Source organism: Sinocyclocheilus anshuiensis, unplaced genomic scaffold, assembly GCF_001515605.1.
Source record: "Sinocyclocheilus anshuiensis isolate Anshui unplaced genomic scaffold, SAMN03320099.WGS_v1.1 scaffold11, whole genome shotgun sequence".
NCBI classification, from domain to species: Eukaryota; Metazoa; Chordata; class Actinopteri; order Cypriniformes; family Cyprinidae; genus Sinocyclocheilus; species Sinocyclocheilus anshuiensis.
Window position 1 is genome coordinate 1,237,596 of NW_015551076.1, and position 23,854 is coordinate 1,261,449.

The 23,854-nt window shown below is 37.9% G+C and overlaps 2 protein-coding genes across 8 annotated transcripts in view; one reads left to right on the forward strand and one right to left on the reverse strand.

Annotated features, from left to right (window-relative positions):
* The window catches only part of LOC107662402 (cytochrome b561-like), a 20,818-nt gene extending 6,933 nt beyond the window's left edge, over positions 1-13,885 (forward strand). The window contains exons 1-7 of one of the 4 annotated variants that reach the window (XM_016452404.1): positions 6,754-6,991; positions 7,273-7,338; positions 7,696-7,906; positions 9,602-9,700; positions 10,265-10,368; positions 10,786-10,943; positions 11,696-13,885. In XM_016452404.1, coding sequence (XP_016307890.1) covers positions 7,279-7,338; positions 7,696-7,906; positions 9,602-9,700; positions 10,265-10,368; positions 10,786-10,943; positions 11,696-11,888 — 825 coding nt within the window. In that variant the 5' untranslated portion in view covers positions 6,754-6,991; positions 7,273-7,278 and the 3' untranslated portion in view covers positions 11,889-13,885. The other 3 variants (XM_016452403.1, XM_016452405.1, XM_016452406.1) reach the window with 3 other exon arrangements.
* The window catches only part of tanc2a (tetratricopeptide repeat, ankyrin repeat and coiled-coil containing 2a), a 163,654-nt gene continuing 152,984 nt past the window's right edge, over positions 13,185-23,854 (reverse strand). For all 4 annotated transcript variants that reach the window (XM_016452399.1, XM_016452401.1, XM_016452402.1 and 1 more), the window contains 5 exons: positions 23,280-23,412; positions 19,343-19,434; positions 19,092-19,238; positions 17,307-17,407; positions 13,185-16,401 (listed from right to left, as the gene is read on the reverse strand). In XM_016452399.1, coding sequence (XP_016307885.1) covers positions 14,490-16,401; positions 17,307-17,407; positions 19,092-19,238; positions 19,343-19,434; positions 23,280-23,412 — 2,385 coding nt within the window. In that variant the 3' untranslated portion in view covers positions 13,185-14,489. The remainder of the gene's footprint in view (positions 16,402-17,306; positions 17,408-19,091; positions 19,239-19,342; positions 19,435-23,279; positions 23,413-23,854) is intronic.

The following is a 23,854-nucleotide window of genomic DNA, read 5'->3' on the forward strand; positions in this document are numbered from 1 at the left end:
CATCAAGATAACAAGGTAATCACAAAGTTTACATCATTGTGAATGTTTAGCTGAAGCACCTTGTGCCTATGCGATCAGATGCAATTTTAGGTAATATAATACAGAAAACCAAACATTTCCAAAGGGTTAACATACACTCTTACCAATGAATATAAATGTAGATTAGAGGTGGTAACTCTCTCAGGAAGCTAGAATATGTAAGTGGTAGGGGGTAATTTAGTTACCTAGACAAAATCCCATTTGGAATCGATGAGGTTCTTTAGGAGGGACACAACTTTGGGGATGACAGTAGCAGACTTGTTATTCACAATCTTTCCAGTATTCTTCGAAACAACCTTTCCTCTGCTGGGCTTCGGGCCTTTTCAGGATTTATCCAGACAAATCGTCTAAGGGTATTAATAAATACACATGTATATTAATAGAAAAAACTAAAAAGACAAAACCTACATAGTCTACCTTGTTTAGTTTAATTCATGGATTAAATATATACTTCCTGAAATTAGGGAGTAATAAAAAAAAAGAAGCAATTTAAAGGTTACAGTAGAAGGTGAATAAAATACCTTTGAATGAATTCCAATGTGCCACATGCCTTCTCTGGATACTGAAGGTTAAAGACGTAGTACACTGCGAACACTGTTGCTATTGCAGTCAGAAATCCTGGGTGTAAACCTCCCTGAAATGATATTTAAAAAAAAATAAAATAATAATAAAAATAATAATAAATTCTCAATTAGAATGTATCTTAAATAGTTCTCAGGAAGTCTTTTCCAATTGTGCTCAAAGTAATAGTTTACAAAAAAATACAACATTTTGCTGACAATTTACTTATTTTCCCCCGATCCAAGATATCTATGACTTTTTCGTTATCAGAACACATACATTTTCAGGAGTAAACTGGAGCTATGTATGAGCTATGAGCTATGTACAATTTAAGTAAATGAGACCCAGAGTCCAAATAGCATATAAATGCAGCATTACAGCAATCCACATGATTCCTGTTTATTAGTGAATGTTTTCTGAGGTGAAATCTACCTGAAATCTACCATTACCGGCGAAATTTTCATAAGAAACAAATCCATAATTAAGATTTAACTATAAACTACTTAACTATAAACTATTTACTGTTTTTTTTTTTGTGTCAAAATACAAAATATTAGTGGGATTGTGTCAAATTACACGCATCCATAACCAAGTACATTCCTCCAGGAAAACAAACTTTTTCTGCTCTTCTTACATTAAAATACACAGAATAAACACGGGCCAAGCACTGCTTACATCACAATTTGTATCAATGGAGATGGCTGCTTCCATTCTAGTTTGTGATACAAATTCTTAATAACAGGAGAATATTGATACCACCAATAATAGTCTTCATTTTGAAATGCTTTATATACAAACATAGAGTTTCACATCAGAAGACATTACCTGATTGCCTGCAGACGTGTGGATTCTTGTAATGCTGAAAAAAACGTGTTCTGATGGCAAAATACAGTCATATACATCTTTGATGGTCTGAGGGTAAGTAAATTATGAGAACATTTTTAATTTTGAGTCTTTTTTTTTTTTTTAAGTACTGCCTTTGCAACCGACCACCAGCATTAGTTGTGACAATGTTACTAACCACACAGAATAAGACAAGGGCTGGCAGGTAGATTATGCATCTTCTCAACATCGCAGAAACCTAAAAGAGAACATAAAATTCAGAATTACACTCTAAGATAAGATTAAACGACAAACAAAATATTTAAATAAACACTCACATCTGCATGTGTCATCAGTGCACTTTCACTGTCATCAAATGTGCCAGAAGAAGCTTGATGACCAGGGGCCTCATTTATAACCGCTGCGTACGCCACTTCCTGCGCCAAAGGTGGGATTTATAAAAACAAAATTGACGGGAAAATTTGCGCGCCTGCACTCAAACTCTGACCCATGCGTACGAACTCTTTTTCCTGGAGTGAGAAAATTCATGAAGTAAAAACAATGATTTTAAGCTCTGTTTTCATGTCGATATATACATTTACATTAAATATTCCACTCTCATATGGAGATAAGGACTGAAATTACATAAAGTCATTACGCAGACATTAAATCAAAATTATATGAATTTAGACATATTTGTAGTGGATGCGCTTGATCACTTTCCTTTTTTATTGACAGCGAGGAGTGCACCTATCACAATAATTAATCTTTAAACTGAACTGCAGATCTCATGTTATGAGAAAATTTTATTTTGGGTTATTGCCTCTTCAACCAAGCAAATAACTCGACGGAGAAGACTAATGCCTGACCCGTTGAGAACTGTCTGTCTGCAAAACGCGATTACTCGCGTTTCAGTAACGACCTCTTCGACTTTTTGAATAGGCCTCCTGCTAATAATACATGTAAATCTCGCTAAAATATGAGTAACGTTACTTACACCATCAAAAATCAAATGAAAAATGAATTTGGATTATAATGCGTGGTGTAACTAGCATTTAGGCTACATTTATGCATCTGGTATCTAAAATTAGCGCCATGAATAAAAAATAAATGTAGATTAAAGGGTTTCTACAAAGAAAATCGACCTTATATCTAAGTAGTACCCTTTTAACCAAGCAAATAATTCGCTGTAATAATCGGAGGTCGGAGAAAACTGACTAGCCAAATGCCTGACCTGTTGAGAACTGTCTCAAACGCGATTAGCGTCAAGCAGCAGCCAAGAATACCTCTTGAAAGACGTGATTTTACAAGTTGGGGCAACATAATTAAATAAAGAGACAATTTTACCTTGAACCGTGTCCTTTAATGGAGGTGAAGGCAAGAGGCGAGCTGTGAAGTGATCTCGTTGACCACACTGTTTTTGAAAAAAAAAAATAAAATAAATCCCCACACCCACATGCAGCTTTTTACAGCACAATACTGTTTTTTTCAGGCGCCAATGGGGTTACAGTTAAATGCTGCATATTTACAGCAAGTGATTAATCTATGTGCTTTTGGCTGTTAATTTACAGGATTAAACTGTCTACTGAAATAACAGTATTTTACTGTTAGAAATTGGCCGTTTTTTAACAGCAATTTTTTACAGTGTAGAATATCAAATAATAAAATGGTAATTGTGACTTTCGTCCTTCTGTGGAATACAAAAGAAGATATTTTGAAGACATTTACGTTGTCATTTAGCAGACGCTTTTATCCAAATTTACAAATGAGGAGAACAAAAGAAGCAATCAGAGCAACAGTATACAGGTGCTTTGACAAGTCTCAGTTGGTCTAGCACAGTACACATTAAAAGTTTTTTTTTAATATTAATAAATAAATTAAATTAAATTAATTATACCAAAATGAAAAGAATAGAATAGAATAGAATAAGTAAGTGCTAGTATTAATTGTTCAGGTGAAGAATGTTGGTAACCAAGCAGTTTTGGTGACCATTGACTGACATTGACAAAAAAATAACACATTTCTGAAAATATCCTCTTTTATGTTTTACAGAAGAAAGAAAATCATACCTGTAACAACTTCAGGGGGAAAAAACGAGATGGTCCTCACTGCAGAACACAAGATCCAGGGGGCGAGGTTGGATCCAGATCCAACTCCTCCCACCTTACATATACCTAAACCTACCCGTCTCAACCCCCTGATCCCTAAACCCACCCATCTCCACCCCCTAGATGTGGATCCAACCACGCCCCCTGGATATTTGTTCTGCAGTGAGGGGCTACTGGAAAAAACAGCAGTTTGGATGGCACCCTTGGGAACTGTGGAAAATTTCACAATATTAAAAGTGGAAATATAAAACTTCAAAATGATCTATCACTATTTTATTTTATGATTTTATTTTTATTTTTAATATATATGTTTTTCTTTTACTGATTTGCAAAATGAACATGCCTAAACACCCAATCTAACCCCCCAATCAACCTCTACTAATAATATTGCGATAAAGCATAAAATGTAGCTATAAATTACTTGAAAATTAAAAATTGTCAATCCAAATCTTTAGGAGACTGCTCCAGCATCACGTCTCCATGGAGACCCATCTAAGTCCTAACAGTTATGACTCACCATTAGCACATTGAATAAAAGCATGAAAACATCCTTCGGTCAGTCCTCCCAGAAGCATCTGTGACGTTATTCCTCACTGAGATTATGGACATCCATTGTGTAGTAATATAATAAAAACACACTGAGGTTATTGCACTATTTCACACAAACAAATTTGAAAACAACTTCCTTTCCCTCATATTTTGATATGCTTTACTTACATAACCTCCATAAATATATTTACATGCACCCACTCCTACATATAGGTTACATAGCCTTTGATGTTTGCTTGATATTTGTTTTTTTTTCTGTCTTGGGTTTAAAAGCGTCCAGAGAAAGAGGTAATTAGGTAACGTTAGTCAAAACTGCCGTATAGGCCTAACTGCACGTGTCGTGTTATTCAAATTACAAACGGAATTGAAATAAGGAAGTCATTATTTGGACTACACTTGTGTCTATTTTCAAACGTGCTCTTTTGCATTTTATGTTTTAGCTGTTTTCCTGTCTTCCTTCTCTGTTGTGTTCTTGGTGTTGGAGTGCAGAGAGCCGGCTGTTGTCATGGCGACACGCAGGTTACTAGTTAGCAGGTTAGCGTGCTCTGGAAGCAAATTGAAACCAATTTAAGCTCCCTAACGCTAAACCAGTGACTTTGCTGAGGTGAGCGGGACCCGCGGGACCACGCAATTCCCATGCATATCCATGGCTGCGGCTGTCAAACAAGGCCAAAACAGGACAGACATCTATATAGATACATGTCTGTGAGAAATCCCTGCATCCTTGTGCAAGTAGCCTATCAGAGTGGTAACGCGTTTTAATAACGCTGCAGTGAGATCTCGAACTAAAGTCGGACCTCCTCACCTGACAGGAAGGTGGTCTTTCTTGAGCTCAAAAGGACGAGAAAGAAATGGCGGGGAGAGAAAGTTTCTATATTTGTAAGCGTAAAACAGTGAATCAATTGTGAGTCCCTGCTTTGTGAAGTCATACTGGAAATGTCATCTCCGTCACTCACTCACTCCCACCCCCAGCAGAAAGAAAGGGCAGGGAAAGTGAGGAATAGAATGGTGTTATTGACGGGGAGCAGGATTATAGCACTGGAGATAATGTCACTGCATACACATTATGTCAGCATAAGCTTTAATATTGTGACCAATGACGGCAGGAGTTACTGCAGATGAACTGCAGCTAGATCCACAGCTCATTGCATCCCTCATGTGGTCAGTATGCGACATGATCGAAGAATGATATTCAAGGTTCAGTTGGTAAGAATGCTGATGGCTATGCAAATCAACTCAGATAATTCTGCCCCTACAAGGCAAATAGATAGGCCTATAGAATATCTGTAGACCATAGATATTGCATATGACAGCTTATAGACAATTATAAGATATTATATATATATACAGTAGTCAACATCTGAAGTGGATCAAAAAAGTTAATCAAAGTGTTCTTCTCATGAACACTTAACAATAACTGTGGAACACACACTATTTATACACTCATACACTTATTTATCTAACACTCATACTCAGTCTACACCTCAAATTTGCACATAATATACAGTACCTGTACATACAAAACTGTCTATTGTAATATACCTGCACATACAATTGTCGATTTATATATTTGTATTCCTTATTTACTTGTTCTATTTTTTATTTGTTATTATCTGTGTTTTTTTGTTCTGTCACTGTCATTCTGTTACACTGTGAAAGCTTCTGTCACGAAAACAAATTCCTCGTATGTGTAAACATACCTGGCAATAAAGCTCATTCTGATTCTGATTCTGATCAAAGAACGCATTTTGGTTTAAGGTTTTAGGACAACTTTGATAAAAGGTTTTGATCCACTTCAAAAGATAAAAGGTTTTGATCCGCCTATGTAAATAAGCAAATATATTTATTTAAAATGTAATTTATTTACTCGTTTATTTATATTATTAGTTTTTTTTTTTACTTCCATCCATCCATATTCCAAACCGTTTATTCTAGGATCACAGTTTTTGCCTGAATAAAAAAAAAAAAAAAAAAAAATGAAATAAGAAACAATAATACATAAATTTTTTAAATACATTTTAAAGGAATTATTACTTTTATCTAGCATATTTTTAAAGACATTATTTTATTTCAATTGATCAAAAGTGGCAGCAAAGACATTTATAATGTTACAAAATGTTGTTTTTTAAATAAATGTTGTTCCTTTGAACTTTCTATTCATAAAATAATCCTAATGAATTAAGGTTTGTACAAAAATAAAGCAGCAAAACTGTTTTCAGCATTGATAATAATATTTCTTGAGCGCTAAAATCTGCATTTCTCAAATATGAGAGGCCTACTGAAGACTTTAAAAATATTCAAATAGAAAACAGTTATTTTAAATTATAATAATACTTAACAATATTATTGTTTTTACTGTATTTTTAATCCGATAAATGCACCCTTGGTGAGCATGAGAAACTTCTTTCTTTTTTCAAACATTAAAAACATTAAAAATCTTACCGACCCCAAACTTTTGAACAGCATAGTGCACTTAAATAAAACTAAATGCTTTAAGAATTATTGGATTGGAAGAATTATTGGATAAATTATTGGAAGTAAAAACGTCTGTCTAGCCTATGATTTAGACAAGATGATCAAATCATCAGCAATCGCTCAAAGATGTGGTTACCAAGGCAACCGAAGTGCGTTTCAGACATCATCCGCTGCATAATAACCCCCCCCCCCCCCCAAGAGCGTCAAGCCGTGCGCTACAATACAAGTAATATATGAAATAGCAGGCAGGCGTGTAAAGTCGTGCGTCTACATCAGCAGAGGCTTCGAGTGAACTGTATAGAGAGAGAGAACATCAGATGCAATTTTGAAAGTAGGTTACAAAACCCCTCAAGCAATAAGGATCTTGTGATTCTTGCCCAAAATACCCAATCATAAAAACACGCCCTTTCCTCTGGCTTTCTGGAGACGTGGCGCAGGTGAGTGACACGTTTTCCATACTATTGACAGCGCGTGATGCTGCTGCTGCTGCACCATAATTTAGTGGCAAATGCATTTTAAAATGGCATCATCTCTAGATTATGGTTTGCATGACGTCTAGAGGAGTTTCCCACTCTTATACAGGTTTCATCTTATAGCTTGTTGTTATCACGAGGTTAGTGGTTCTAGAGCTCTAAACATGATGTGTTTGTGTCAGCTAAATGGGAATTTAAGCTTGTTAATCATCATGCAGTCATATAACAGATTGTTTTTTTTACAGTGGGGGATGCTGTGCTTTCGTAAGGCTGGCAAAGACCACATGATACTTAAACACAGGAGACTGAAGGTCTTTATCTGCATAATGGGTTTACTAAAGGTTTTATAAGGCATCACGCGACTATCCAAACCACAACGTGAAGACTTATTACACATTCATGCAGCTTCTTCACTGCCAATATTAAAATCACATTTCATGTTAAATAATATTGCAAATATAGAACGAAAAGTAAAAACTATTTTGTACTTATGTGTCTCATTGAACTTATGGTCTATATCTAGAACATGTATGGGTCAAATTTGTCTATTTTACATGAAGAAAGCAAATCTACTATCACTATAATTCATGAAATATTTAATTTGCATAAGAGGTGGAGTCTTGTACATCCCTGAAAGGTTTTCCAGTTTTCTCTTTCTTGTCTGGCAGGTGATGGAGGGTATGCCGGTGAGCATGGGTGGCTTGCGGACGCTGCCGTGGTATGTGGCGGGCTCTCAGGTGCTGGGGGTGGCATGTGTGGTGATCACAGGCGTGTGGATGGGACATTACCGCGGAGGCTACGCCTGGGACGGCTCCACACAAGAGTTTAACGTCCACCCTCTCTGTATGGTCCTCGGCCTTGTCTTCCTCTATGGAGATGGTAAGAATTAAGTGTAAAGATAACATATGTATTGTTTTATCCTTATTTACTTGAAGTTTGCAAAGAGAAAATAGAAGAGTTGCAGTTCAGGAACTACCCAAGACCACTGATGTAGTTTTTCTGGGCTTTCAGGTTTACAGCTCTGAATATTGAATAGATGTATTTTCTCTAGCCACAACAGCCTAGAAAATGAATCATTTTTCCATTTAATCATTTTTTAATACCTTGAAATTAGTGATTAACCAAGCTTTCCTCTGCCGAGTTGGTAACATGAACAAATGTTGCCATTATTTGACGATCAACCCATTTATTATTTCACTCAAACTGTATTTAAATCTACAGTATTGGGTTTAAATTGTGGTTATATTCTAAGATTGGGACAGAATTAAATAATGTAATATTTAAAGTTTATAATAATATTCTTGTGAATTGTACCATGTGCCTAGGGCAAGGTACACTCTACGGCAAAAGCTGCTTTTTATTATTTATTTACATTGCATGTTTGTTTGTTTTTTATGTGATAGTGTCTCAGTCCACATTATATTCATACTACAGTTTTTAGGAAACCAGTCAATTTGAATAATAATAATAATAATAATAAAGTTTACTAATTTAAAAACTCTAGACAGAGATATATTAGTATTATAATACTTCTATTTAACTTTAAAATAAAAAAATAAATATTTGACCAATTTAATAATAATTTTTATATTGCACTACTTACAATAGTATATATATATATATATATATATTTTTTTTTTATTTTTTTGTTGTTGTTGTATATATATGTTGTGTGTATCTGTATATATATATATTGTAAACGTTTAGAAGTAAAAATAAATCAATATGAAATCAAAATATACTAGATTTAATGTTGTAATATTATTATTATTATTATTATTATTGTTTATGATTCATCAGCTGCTTATGGAGACCAAGAGCTTCAATGTAATGGTCTAATAAGACATCTGTGTGTCTTATGTCTCTCAGCCTTTAGAGTGTGTGTATGTGACTCTTTGCTTTCAATAAAACACACACAATACTGAACAGGAAGGGCCAGCTAATGCTATTATCGGAGCTAATATCGGATTTGCTCCCTGATATATATGAATCAGTATGGGCTGGGATACTTCACAGTTGTTTTTTTAAACAGAGATCAAGCCCTGCTGAGAGTTGGTATTGTGTGCTTTTTTCTATTAATCAGTAACTGCTGTAGGCAAGGTCACAGGACAAAGGAAAAATAGTAAGAGAGATATTATTAAAGCATAATCACAGTCAATTCATGGTTCTTCCATCTGGACACTTAAAACACTCAACAGAGACAGATACTGAGCTAATATCTTTAGCAGTGCTCGTCTGATTAAAAACACCCTTGTCATGGCAATTCAATTAGGACATTATACCTGAAATGTCACTGGCCTATTAGAGGTTTAGCTGTCCCAAAAAGCAGCAGTAAAAACAGCCCAGAGGGCATCTGTCTGCTTGTAGAAAGGCCAAAAAACACATGGGAGAACATGTTATTCATCAGGTTACAGCATCTGTAGAATTTCAAACCTGACGCAGGCTGTTTTTGGTCCTGTACCTTTAAGACTTTTATATTTCTTCTGTTACTTTATACTCGTAATGCTTTTATGATTGGATAATTTTGCGTGTGAAAATATGACTTGATTAGTTCTTGTTCTTTCTCTGCCGCAGCTGTTCTGGTTTATCGTGTCTTTAGAAACGAGACTAAACGCTCAGTGAAAATTCTCCACGCTCTGCTGCATATGATGGCTCTTATCATCAGTATTGTGGGTAAGTCCAGCACGAGTTTGCTAGCAGGTTAGAAGAAACAGTAAATTACATTTGGCAGCACTGTTGTTTTGCTGGGCATTTGTTCAGCTGTAATTCTCAATTGCTGCGGTCACAATCATTTCCCATGTCTAATGTGCCATCTGAACCGTTAAATAAGGGGAAAACTAACATTTCCCTCAGATAAACACATGTATTTTAATAATCGCAAGGCACAGGATAACTAGATTTGCATTTTCAGAGGTCAACACCAATACGTACAAATGCATTCAGCGTCCTTTTCTAAATAAATACTATTTTTTTTTTGTCATTTCTGTTAGTTAAATAATCCTATTAAGCCATACAACTGTTTTCAGCATTGATAAGAATAAGAAATGTTTCTTGAGCAGCAAATTAGACTGATTTCTGAAGGATAATGTGACACTGAAGACTGCAGAAAAATCAGTATTTGCATCACAGGAATAAATTATATTTTAAAATATATTAATATAGAAAACGGCTACTTCAAATTATAATAAAACTATATTATATATACTGTATAATATCTCCTTCTTTCTCTCTTCTCAGGTCTGGTGGCTGTATTTGACTTCCATTCGGCAGCTAAGATCCCTCATATGTATTCTCTGCACAGCTGGTGTGGCATGCTCACTTTTGTGCTGTTTTTCATACAGGTAATTTGCAGTCATTTCATTTTGACCAGCATTTGCATTAAAACATCTTCCTTCTTCCTTATTTGAACGACTGAGTGTATGTGGTTTGAAAGCACTTTGCTCTGCTTTTAGCAAACCCTCTTGTGGATGATCACATCCATTACACTGGTAACATCACTATTAAAGGGGTCATATGATGCGATTTCAAGTTTTCCTTTCTCTTTGGAGTGTTACAAGCTGATTGTGCATAGATAAGATCCCTGAAGTTGCAAAGACTAAAGTCTCAAAACCAAAGAGATATTCTTTATCAAAGTTAAGACTCTGCCACGCCCCCCATTATTTGAGAAGACCTGATTTTCAAACATTTTTAAGAGGCCAGTAAAATACATCATGTAAAGTCATCTTTGGAGTGACTGCTTCTTCTCTTATTTCCTCCAGTGGTTACTGGGACTGGGATTTTTCCTTTTCCCATGGGCCTCTGCTCAGTTGAGGAGCTGGTATCTCCCGCTGCACGTCTTCTTCGGCCTGTTGCTGCTGGTCATGTCCGTGGGATCCTGTCTGCTGGGAATCACAGAGAAACTGCTCTTCAGTATCATGTGAGTGTCAGTGAATGTATCTGAAAAATATAGCTTTAAAAAAAACAAAACAACTGATGTCACTAAGCTGAGGTAAAAATTTTAAACAGGAGGAAAGCAATGAGTCACCATGTGAATGAGTCTTTCAGTGAATATTAATGATATTTGGCTTCTTTTCTACATCTCTCACTGTTTGGCATCAAATGCTGGTTTTATTCAAGATGATATTCCTTATGTGCCCATTTACTGCAGAAATCATGAATACTGTACTTAAATTCAGTGTACTACACATATGATTATTAACTTCATTAGTCTATAAATAAACTCTTTTCACATGTGGGTGACTTTTGGCAGATAAACGTCCCACACATTGACCTAACTTGCAAATCTTTATGAAATAATGTTTGTCAAATTGGATCTGAAGTTCGTTATTTAAGATTCGCAAGCTACTACACTCTTAAAAATAAAGGTTCTTCATGATGCCATAGAAGAACCTTTTTGTCTAAATGGTTCCATAAAGAACCTTTAATATCTGAAGAACCTTTCTGTTTCACAAAAGGTTCTTTGTGGCGAAAGAAGGTTCTTCAGATTACAAAAAGGTAAGAAAGAGATGGTTCTTTAAAGAACCTTTGACTGAATGGTTCTTTGTGGAACCCAAAATGGTTCTTCTATGGCATCGCTTGAAGAACCTTTTGAAGCACCTTTATTTTTAAGAGTGTACAGTGCTTTTCTATTCATCAATAACAATTTTATGGCACATTTCTTATTCTCAGGGAAACTTACTCCAGGTTTACTGGTGAGGGGGTCCTGGCAAACATTTTAGGCTTGTTGCTGGTGTGCTTTGGGGTCGTGGTGGGTTACGTGGTGACGAGTGATGACTTTAGGCGACCACCGAATCCCGAGGAGGAGGCTCTATCTGTGCACTTTAAGACCCTGTCGGAAGGAGAAATCCCCAGTTCTCCTTAATGTCTTAATACACTCCAAAAATGGCCTTTCTGCCTTCCTACCTGTGTCCTAGCAAACCTGTCAGCCACTTCCTCCTTTTGCAGTCTTCTCGTTTTGTATTCCCCCATACTTAACATTAATGTTACTAAGCAACAGACAGTAATTAAATGTTATATATATTTTTAAAGTAACTTCTAATTGTGCCAAACCAAATTAGCATGAAAAAAATAAAAGAGTTGTATATACGGTGTCTTTAAATGTATTAGATTCAGGATGTACTTTCTTGTGCCTTAACATTTATTTGTACCAGACTGTAATGAAAAACTAAAATACTCTACAATGATAATTATAATTGTTTAAAATCAAAGAGCACAGCACTACATCAGTGAATGTTTATTCTCCAAATTTGCAATGCAGGATTTTCAACATTTGTTTTATATTACAGACTAATCTTATCATTATATGCAGAAACCTGCTTTATGCTGTTTTTATATGAAAATATGTTACAGCTCTGCCTGCACAAATTACTGAAAAATACTTGAAAATAATGTTGGATTGTTAAGACCAAAATCTCTAATATCCAAGATCTGAAAAGAAAGAAAAAAAAAATCTTTACATTATTTAAATGAAAAAAAGTCTTACTTGTTATCCAAACATTATCCATCCCATGTGCTGGTTATTAAAATCAGCTTGAAGAGGAGAGATACGGTTTTACACTGTTTTGTGTGTGTATACTGTAAACACACACAAATTCTGTATTTCCATCTGAAAGAGTATGTATAAATTATCTGTAGGTGCCCTTGTACTGTAATTTTGTGTTGGCATGTTTGTATTGTGTAGTGGCAATATTTTTACCATGTTTACCATATCAGTAAGTAATGTTCATAATGCTTGCTTTATATGTTCAATGTGATTTTAAGCTAAATAAATTCATGAGAAATATGACTCAATGAAGTTTGACTCAATGGAAAGTTATTTCAGCTTGATTTCTTTGAAGTGTTTTTTTTTTTTTTTTAAATAAGTTCATTATTTCCCTCATACATACAGATGATTGTACAGTTTACAATCGTGTAACTGGATAAAAAGTCCTCATTCACGTTTCTGATTTTCCACCCCAGAAAACATCACAGCTCACATTTACAGACAATTTACAGAGAATCCTCCTTTGCAAACCCAGTTCTAAACAAAATCAAAATATTAAAGCAAAATATATACAAAACCTCAATTTCATCTGCTCTTTTTTTTTTGTCTAATAAGGGAAACAAGGAAATATATTGTGCCACAGTCTTTTCCCTCATACATAAAACCACACATACACACACTCAGGTTTGTGTATTAGCAGAGAGCATGCGTTCTAGTTCAGCACATTATTTACAGCCATTTACATTTTGGTCATACAAAAGGAAAACAAATAGTTAAATACAAACACTGTTGTACAGTAAGCAGTATTCCAGGTCAACTCTGAGTGCACCTCATATAACTTTAAAATGAGAAAATAATAATAATTAAAACACTGCAAAAATACCTGCTCTTTTTCAACAGCAGTTGAACATTGATTAGTAAAGTCATATCCAGTGAGTGAATCTGACATGTCACCATCTTCCCACCAAGACATCTGTAAAAAAGTGCCTGACCTACCAATAGTGTTAGTTCAATGGCGATACATGACACAGGCTTTGACATCAAGTCAGGTTTCCCATATTTGAAAGCAAGTACTCACAGTTTAAAACAAACAGGGAAAATGTTCTGAAGGCATGTTTCAGTGCCCAAATAAACTCTCAAAACATAATGAATGAGAGCATGTGAATTCAGAGGCTGCAAAAAAAAAAGTTTTCCCCACACCTACCCATGAGAAAAGTTTCTTTGGAAAAGACAATTTCCGTTTTAGTGGTGTGACTACTTTAGAGCGAGTAAATTAACAGCTGACCACCTGAATGCTACTTCCCTTGAGCAGATATGAAATTATTAACCAAACACTACAGATATTTGCATTGCGTTAAAGGTAGCGATCCTGTTGACCTTTATAACCTGTTGACAAAAAATAAAAATGCCCAGAAAAGTCAAAAAAATATTTCACATTGCTGAGTGCATGTCAACTCAAGGCAAACTGAAAAGACAACTGCATTGAAATTTAGGTGTATATATATGTATACAAACATAACTTAATTTTAAATATTAGTTTTTTGCTTTAGCAATATTGATCTGGAATATTTTAGGTACATTTTCAACTCAAGACACAGCAAGATTCTCAGGGATATTACTGGTTTGAGTGGGGACATTAGTGAGGACATCTGGTCCAGGGGCCATGCTCAGCAATGTGTCCATGACTGGCATTGAGCAGCCACCCTCTCAGAAAGGTACAGAAAAGTAGAAGGTTGGTGTACAGCAGTTACACAGGCCTACTATAACTCCAATGGGTCCTGATACTTTCATTTTTGTGTCCAGAGCAAATATAGATGCATTTGATTTGTACATGCTAGATTCACATCAGTGAAATTCACCTTGAGAGGTCTTTATTTTCATTATCAAGATATGGGACGTAAAACGAAGCGATAAGATGGTCAACATGTTAGATATTCCTCGAGAATGTTCTAATAAATCTTGCACACCGTTTCTTTATTCTTACACGTTAGACTCCACAAAGGGTCTCTTTGGTTTAATGGGTGAGGTTGGGCCTTGCCTTTCATTTCGAGACATCTGCCTAAACTCATTGTCCTGGTAGGCCTGGGAAACTGGCAGAGTCCGTGCCACTTTCACATCCGGGTATGTGGGAACCTGGCTAACTCGGCTCATAGCGTCCGCCCGGTCCCGTGTCACACCAGGGGAGTTGGCGTAGAAATCGTCATCCATGAGGTGGCCATTGTGAGCGTTGTTGGTGCGGTTGTAGTAGGCGATATGGCTGAGGGGTGCTGCTTGTTGTCCATAGCCTATGTTGCTAGGGGAAGTGGCTGGACTGTTCACCACCGTATCCAGAGAAGAAACGGTCCAGGGTCGAGAACCCGAAGAGGACGATGCCAGCGAAGGCTGCTGCTGAAGGTACTGCTGAGTCCGTGCGGTCTTGTCGATAATTCCCATGAAAGGTGTAGTGCGGGAGCGAAGTGCTTCTCCTGGATATGTTCCACCCACCACCCGGAAGTCTGTGCCTTGTGGGGGTGACACCGGTGAAAGGTCATCATGGTAGCCGCCTTCATAGGAAAGCTTTAGAGGGATCTCCATTTGCTGCGCAGAAGCTGACACCCTGAACCCTGGGCCTAGGTTAGCAGCAGAACCTGCCACCAAACTGTTGCTGGATGGAGAGAAGCGTAGACCCGTACTGTGGGAGTGAATAAGGGGGCGTGGAGCTGGTGGGTGCTGTTTGGGTTCAGCACTATTCGCGCTGACTGGACGTCGGTGGGCTTGAAGGTTCTCTGGTGAACCCAGAGTCACCTGTCGCTCCATTTCGTGAGGCGAGACTGGATAGTAGGCGGTCGACTGACTGCGGCTGATCTGTGGTGTCTGAGCGTAACGGACTCCTCCAGGATTGGGTCTGTATGCAGAGGAGGGCCTCTGAGGGAGCTCGTCCTCCACAAGGCCAGGATCCATGCTGATGGCACGCTGGTACAAGGCCCCTGCACTCAGACTGCCCTGAGGTTGAAGTGAGGAAGAGTACCCTCCATCCCCAAGCTCATCCATGTCTCCTGGGCAGCGGGCGCTCATCGAGTGAGCAATCTGACTGTATGCACTACTACCCAGTACAACACTGGAGTGCACCGCGGTGCTGGGCTGGTTGGTGCGGATGATCTGTGCCTTGGCTGGCTGCAACCACTGGGTCTGTTGTGATGGCTGGGAAGTCTGTTGGGAAAATTGGAAAGAACGTTGGCTGCTCATCTTGGACAGAGGGGACTTGGGTCGCCCTGCAAGCTGGTCCTGCTGGTACCGTCCTGCAGAGGCGGACTGGGGACGGTACATGGCGACTCCCTCAGAGGTGGGGCTGGCACGATACTGTGGTCCACGGCGTAACGGTGATGGCGGTGGGCTGAAGTGGTAGGAGGCCTGATGAAGGGGACTGGGCCGGAAGGGAGAGCTCTGGTGCGTTGGTGAGAGTGACGGAGAGGGGGACTGGTAGCCTTGCCTGGTAGGAGAAGACATTGAAGGGGGACTGGGGCGAAAATCATACGCTTGGCCCAAGTAGGGTGAATCGTGATGGCTCGGAGATGGAGGCATGTTTTGAATGACAGGAAGTCCCGATGGTATAGTGTGGGGCTCAGCAGGAACACCAAGTGGTAGGCCGTCCAAATCCCGCTCGAGGTAATCATCATCCTCCTCAAACAAGTCCTGGACAGGCTCCATGTCTGAAATGTGGGGCTCCATTGGAGGAGGCGGAACCATGGATGGGGCTTGATCGTGGGGAGGGGAAGGAGGCGGATCCAGCTCCTGTTGTTGTTCAACTTGATGACACTCTTCTTCTACACGTTGCAGCAGGCGCTGGATCTCACGGTTATTGGGACATAGACGCACAGCTTCACTCAGGTCCTCCAGGGCTGCGTGGAATTGCCTACAGTGAGGGAGACCAAGAATGAGAGAGAGTAGGAAGGTGGAATATGTCAGTAGGAAAAGAGAAAGGAAGAAATATGCTTGTTAACCAATGAACTGACTGATAAAGACTAAGAAATGACCATTGCTAAAGGACTATTCAGAGTTCAATGCAAGTCGATTGTCAATTACCTGCTGTCAATTACCACACAGAATAACTATGATTCATTCCCCATTTTGTAAAAACAAACAAAAATCATTCTTGCACTTACAGTAGAAGTCTATGAGTTGAGGACCTTTAAGAGGATAAATGGAAACATTGTTTTAAAAGTACTGTATAGCCAACAAGACTAATGATGAGACTAATGATGGTACAGTTTACGAACCCTGTCAGTGCAAAGATATTTTCTCTAAACTCCTGGTATGACTGTGTAAAGTCAGTAAAACCTAAAAAACTCCAGACTTCTGACGTTTTGCTCTTCTGGGATGCCCACAGATTTTCATTGTAAAAGTCAAAGTTAACTAAATTTAATTGAACCCGGAACATTCGTTAGAAATTTTACCTATTGATCAAAATCATAGACCCAAAAAACCTCTGGTTCTCCAAAACCAAGCAAGTTGATATAAGTGTTCTGGGCACAGAGAGTCAAAGTAAACAAAATTGTGGGGAGAGGAAAAGGAATAAAATATGAATGATGGACATTCTAAAGAAAAAGAATCTGATTGGTCAACAAAACATGAAGTATGAAGAACAGGTCTAATCCTGCTGTTGACATCTAGTGATGCAGAGGTCAAGGGGCCTAAATTGACTTCTATCTTGAAGCTCTAGCATAGCACTACGTCAACCAATCGAAATTTTGGGTCATGATCTGTCAGCACTTTATCTGTGCTAGAGACAGAATGTGTTTTAAAGGCTGTCCTGGTTACCTGCTGCTGCGCTTGGCACGGGCTCGTGCGTAATAGGCTTCATAGGATTTGGGTTTCAACTCTAGTGCCTTGGAGGCAAACTCTTCCGCCATCCCAAAGTCCTGCAAGCAACAACAGGACCAACAGTCATACACTGAGCTGTACATGAGGTCAGAGGGAAGACACACGCACGCGTGCATGCAGACATGCACACAAACACTGACACGCACACATCCACACAGACTCATCACTTATGCAGACACACGCAGGTTGAACATGAACGTCACATTTATATGAGGATGTGAACACTGATTATTACAAAAATAAACACAAAAAATATATATTTTGAGCACCATTAGTGCAAATATGATAAACTGACATACAATTATGGAAATGCTTGTACATACTTATAAAATGTATTGACACACACATACAAATATATGCTCCACAGGGACAGTGGGACGATGCAGTGTGACAGCTCAAACCTCTTCCTGTACTAAGCCTAACAGTTAAACAAATCCAACAAATGTCCGATAAACCTGATGAACCAACAAAACAAACTGAAACAAGGATGAGAGCATGATGGCAAGAAAAACTACAGCATGAGCGGAGTATATTTGGAGATCTCAGGAGGATTTCTCCATCCAGAGGATGGAGGTTTGAAAATCCAAATGAAAAATGTTCTTTGGGTGAGATCAAAATGAGAAATAATGTAGCCATAAAGGAGAAAATAAAAAGTGAAGATCAAAATATCTCTTAATACATCACTGCTGTCTTTACAATCCTTGATCTGCAACTACTTTGGTCTTTGAAGTGTTTTCAAAAGAAATTAAGAACACAGACCAAATGCAAAACTAATGTGTGCAGTTTGTTGGTTAGGTGGTTGTATTTGCATGGATGCTTGTAAACAAGGAGATTTACAGCATATTAGTGGTCAAAAGATATGGGCTTGTGTCAATATTTAGCTACAGTGGAGGGTGGCTAATGGCCAATGTAATACTGATATCATGGACTTTAGTTAGGGTAGACATCAAATGTAATATAACGCAATAACGTGTATGGTGTCTTTCGATGTCTTAAAGGGATAGTTCACCCAAAAATGAAAATTATATCATTAATTACTCACCCTCATGTCGTTCCAAACCCGTAAGATCTTCGTTCATCTTCGGAATACAAATTAAGATATTTTTGATGAAATCCGAGAGCTTTCTGACCCTCCATAAACAGCAAGAGTCCTACCACGATTTAGGCACAGAAACACAGTAAGGGTTCTGAAGTTGTGTTCTGAAGATGAACGAAGGTCTTACGGGTTTGGAATGACATGAGAGTTAATGATAATTAATGATATAATTTTCATTTTTGGGTGAACTATCCCTTTAATTCACTTTTTATATATTTTATATAAAATTTTTGATTTTCATGATATATACTGCCTACCCTAAATAAGGTATACCACAAATACTGTCTAATATGATATACTGTATGCAATTATAAATATTTAAATTTAAAAATAACACACATAATTGCTAAAAAATTATTGCTAAAAATACACAATATTTAAAAGTTGCATAATTCACTGAATTAAAAATATTTAAATATAAAACAGAAAAATGTTAATTAATAGAATTATCTTATCAAAATATTTATGTTGACGACATAAATAGCGCAAGGTCAACCAAACACAGTTATCAGTGGATGCTAAGACAAAGTGCCAGTCAATCAGGGCAATCTCAATGCTTACTCATAATGTAAGTAAAGAGAGACAGAAAGAAGAGGGATTTACGAAACCGAGTGCTTTGGACTCACATTCATTTTCCTCCGGCAGCGGGAGAGGTTGAGCAGCAGAGAAACTTTGAGCTCACGGAAGGTCTTCAGGTCCTCTGTGAAACCCTCTCGTGGGAACTTCTTCAGGGCATACTGGTACCGTTGGGCGGCTTCTTTCACCTTTCCTTTCTGGATCAGCAAGACATTCTTACTTTTGAATTTGTTCATAATATAATATATATTTATGATACACACACACACTTCTTTGGCTGAATATTCAAAATGCAACTCACCTTGTAGAATCCATCTCCTTCCTCTATCAGTTTGCTCAGCAGAACAATCATAATATCAGGTTTTGATGTGGCCATTGCCCATGTTGCAGGACCTGAGTGCAAAAAAGGGGCAAAGCTAAGAGTCAGCACAGATTGACAGTCCATATGGGCACAAACTAGTTTGCTAATCTCTGAGGATCACAAAGGAACGAGCAGGCTGCCAGGATATCTTGCTTAAAAGGAGGCAAAGTCTATGAACAACTTTTGGATATCACAAAACGCCAGACAGAAAAACAAGAAACAAATCACGAGCAGCTTGGCTGTTTATACCTTGCCGAAATTTACATCTGTTTATACTGGCAATCAAAACATTGAGTCCAACAGCTACTGAACTTGCAGTCAGCATGCTTGGGCTCTCTGTGGAGAGCCTAAATAGAGGTCATGTGTTTCTACTGGTTTGGACAATGTACAGTGGAGGGAAGGTGGGAATAAGAGATTGATAGTGGTCTATTAGAGCTGTAGATTTGGCCATGGGCAGCCAGTTGCAGTATGCAGGCAGGCAGTGATTTAGTGCAATTCATGCAAGGCACAGTTGAGGACACGCTAGGAACCACAGGATCAGGTACCAAACAACAGCCCGAAAAAGCCAAACTGACAGCAACTGTGGAAAAAAATGAAGGCATTTTTTCACACTGGATGCATTCTTGCGATCAAAAACAGCTAGATGCGATGCAGAATACACAACAGAGCCGGACAGTATTCATAAACACGTATTTAACTTCAAACAGCATCTTAAAAGTCTGAGCTAATGGCACAAGGTGCTAAAAAACAACAAGATGTGTTGCAACAATCGAAGATGTCCATTGTAATAAAGCAGAATAGAACAGAATGCAGGTGTCTTGAGATGCCTTTTAAAACTACAGCATCTTAAACATGTGATGTTCATGGCACAGGATGCTGAAAATTAGCACAGCGGTCAAAGACGTCTATCGCAATGTGGTTTCATGAGCAGCATCTTAAAATGCAACGCTAATGGCGCAAAAATCCATTACAGTACAACAACACAAAGGAATTGAACAAAATACAGGCATCTCAAGATGATTTTTAGCTTCTTTTAACTTGACACAGTATCTTAAAATGTGACACCAATGGCGCAAGATGCTGAAAAAACAAGCATCGTAACATTAAAAGATGTCTATCTCAATAGCGCAACAGAGTATGACCAAATGCATGCATCTCGATTCGTTTTTAACTTTTTTCACCTAATAGAACTAAACAGAAAATCTCGAGATTAGTTTTTTAAAAAATTATTTTAGACTGATACAACATATTAAAATGCAATCCTAATGGTGCAAGATGCTACAAAAAGCAAGAAGCATCACAACATTAAAAGATGTCCATCTCAATACGACAGTGCAATGGAATACAACCAAATACAGGAATCTCGAGATAAGTTTTTAACTTCTTTTAACTTTTTGAAATTTTGAAATTGCGACTTTGAAGACATTGCAGTGGTCAAAGATGACTCTATGGCACATGATTACATAGAAAAACAGTTGCAAAACAGTGCAAGAATGCATTCTGTGTTAACGCTCCCCAAAACCACAGAACACTCAGCATGTAGAAACATTCTGCAGCATCATGCAAAAATGCAACACTGGTTTTCCTACATGCAGCCATGCAAGCAAAAAATGAACGGAAAGAATCAACATCTACCATCAGAATTTTGTAGTATAAATTTACACAAAATCCACCCATGTTTATGGCTGATAGCAGCTCTATTCATCATAGCCAAGAATGATATGAAGATTAAATGCCTTTCACATCGGGGCACCCAAAACACTAACAGACCCGATCAATGGAGAAGGGACCACACAGGTAACGAGATGGAGGGACACAGTCAAAAATGGCAGATGGGGCGCACAAAGGTCTGTGTTTTACCTCGGGCACGGGTGGGGAGTGTCTGACATCCTGGTTACGAGGAGAGAAGTGGTGGGAAGGGTCACGAGTGAAAGGGTGACAGGTTATTGGGGCAGAGTGAAGTATCCGTATGAGACAGGGAGCAAAGGTTTATGGAAAACAGAAAACAGGGAGAATGTGATAGAGAGTCAAGGGAAGAGAACAAGAGAGATTGATAGTTGGTGGATAGGGGTGAAAGAGTGAGGTGAAAGGAAGAACAAGGAAGATCAGCCGTAAGAAGCCGTGGCAAGCAGCAACATTAGCAAAAGCAACAAGCCCATCCTGATCAGCTGCAGATCAGTGGAGTTCTGCAGGTCGGTGAAGAGCACACGAGAAGGAGAGTTAGACTCGGATGACTGAGCTCACAGGGAGGGGTATGAAGGAGAAAGACATCTACATGTCAAGCTAATTTCATGTGATCTTCATGATACAGTATATCCAATGCATCTGCTTTTTATGGTTCTAATGCACTTCTTCAAGGTATAAGCATTGGAATTTATACTGCGCTCCATTCAAATGTTAATGTGGGATAGTCCTATTGAATGTACTGGCTACCGGTCGCGGCTCGAATCAAGTTCAAGACATTGATGCTTACATATAGAACAGCCACAGGCTCAGCACCCGCCTACTTCCACTCACTACTACGAATCTACATCCCCTCCAGAAGTCTGAGATCCGCTAGTGAGCGACGCCTCGTGGTACCATCACAGAGAGGCTCAAAATCACTTTCCAGAACATTCTCGTTCACCATTCCTGGCTGGTGGAACGATCTTCCCACCCCTATCCGGAATGCTGAATCCCTGACAATTTTCAAGCGACAGCTGAAAACTCATCTCTTTCGAAGCTACTTGACTTCATCATCATCATTATAAAAAAAAATAAAATAAATAATAATAATTCTCTCTCTTTATTTAATCCTTCTCTTTCTAGCTTGTACTTATTTGAACATTGTCTAGAAACTTGGTATTACAAGCACTTCTTGTATCTGTTTGCCTCTTTAAGAAGAATCGCTTTATGTATCCCCAAATTGTAAGTCGCTTTGGATAAAAGCGTCTGCAAAATGACTAAATGTAAATGTAAATGTACGACATACACTCAAAAGTTTGGTGTCAGTACATTAAAAAAAAAAATTAAGGAAATTAATACTTTTATTCTGTAACAATGACCTTGAGGAATGTTTTCAACATTGACGATAATACAAATGTTACTTGAATGTTTAAATTGATTTCTGAAGGATCATGTGACACTGAAAACTGGAGTAATGATGCTGAAAATTCAGCTTTGGAAATACAGCACTGGAATAAATTAAATTTTAAAGTAGAAAATAGTCATTTTAATTGGTTATAATAATAATTATACATACACAAAAAACTGGAAACAGCATGTTTGCTAAATGTTCTACCTCGCTTCTCTGCTTCCATCCAAGCTGCAAATTTATGCAAAAAAATTCACAAAAACTATTTGCGAATAAAGCAGAGAACAGAACTGAACAAAAATAGGAACGGAAATGGAAGTTGTAGCCCTGAGAAAGCTGCTGTGGCTCTTTTTTACATTTTAAATGTAATATTAAAGCTTGCAGACAAACTGCTCTGATGAACTTCATGGTTGCTAGCGATCAGTGACACATCCTTTATGTATAGGAGCAACAGCGTGCCAGAAAATGCTTTGGCTCCAGCATTTCAGAATGACCAAGAGAACCATGTTTACTTTTCTTCCCTGAGCAAAATATTCAGCCAGAATTATTCAGAAAGAGTTTCCAACTTGGAAATGGTATTTTATTAGATTTTTTTTCCCAAGTAGGAAGCTGGTGATTCTGACTTTCCAGGTTGAATGGAGCGCAGCATTACAACCTCAAATCAATTATAACACAATACATGCATCTTTTTTTTAAGTAAAATAAATTGTGTGAACTTGTGTGTGTAGCTCATTTTACCACAAATACTTAGAACATAGTTTAGCAAAAATTCTTTCTGTAAGAACAGTTCCCCTTCCAGCCTACCTATCTTGGCGCCCTTCTTGAGCAGCGCCACCACCACTGATGTGTTCCTGCAGCCAACCGCACGATCCAGTGGACGCATGCCGCTGTAGTCCACATGCTCGATCATAGCACCATGATCCACCAGATACTGCACCTGGAACCACATCAACACCAGAGCTGTGGTTTATTGTCTGTATATCTGTATGTGATATCTGTTTAAAACTATTAGCATTTGCATGCGCACCCCATTCTGGAGATTTAAAGTTCATCCGAAAATTAATATTCTGTCTTCATTTACTCACCCTCCACATTTTCCAAACCTGTCTGAGTTTCTTTCTTCTGTTAAACACGAAAGATGAAAATTGAAAAATATTGGTATCAGTTGACAGTAGTCATTGACTTCCATAGTATTTTTTTCAATAGAATGGAAGTCAGTGGCTACCGTCAACTGTTTGGTTACCAATATTCTTCAAAATATCTTCTTTTGTGTTCAACAGAAGAAAGAAACAAATAAAGGTACAGAATGATATGAGGGTGAGTAAATGATGACAGAATTGTCATGTTTGGGTGAATTAACCCTTTAAGGTGTATATTTT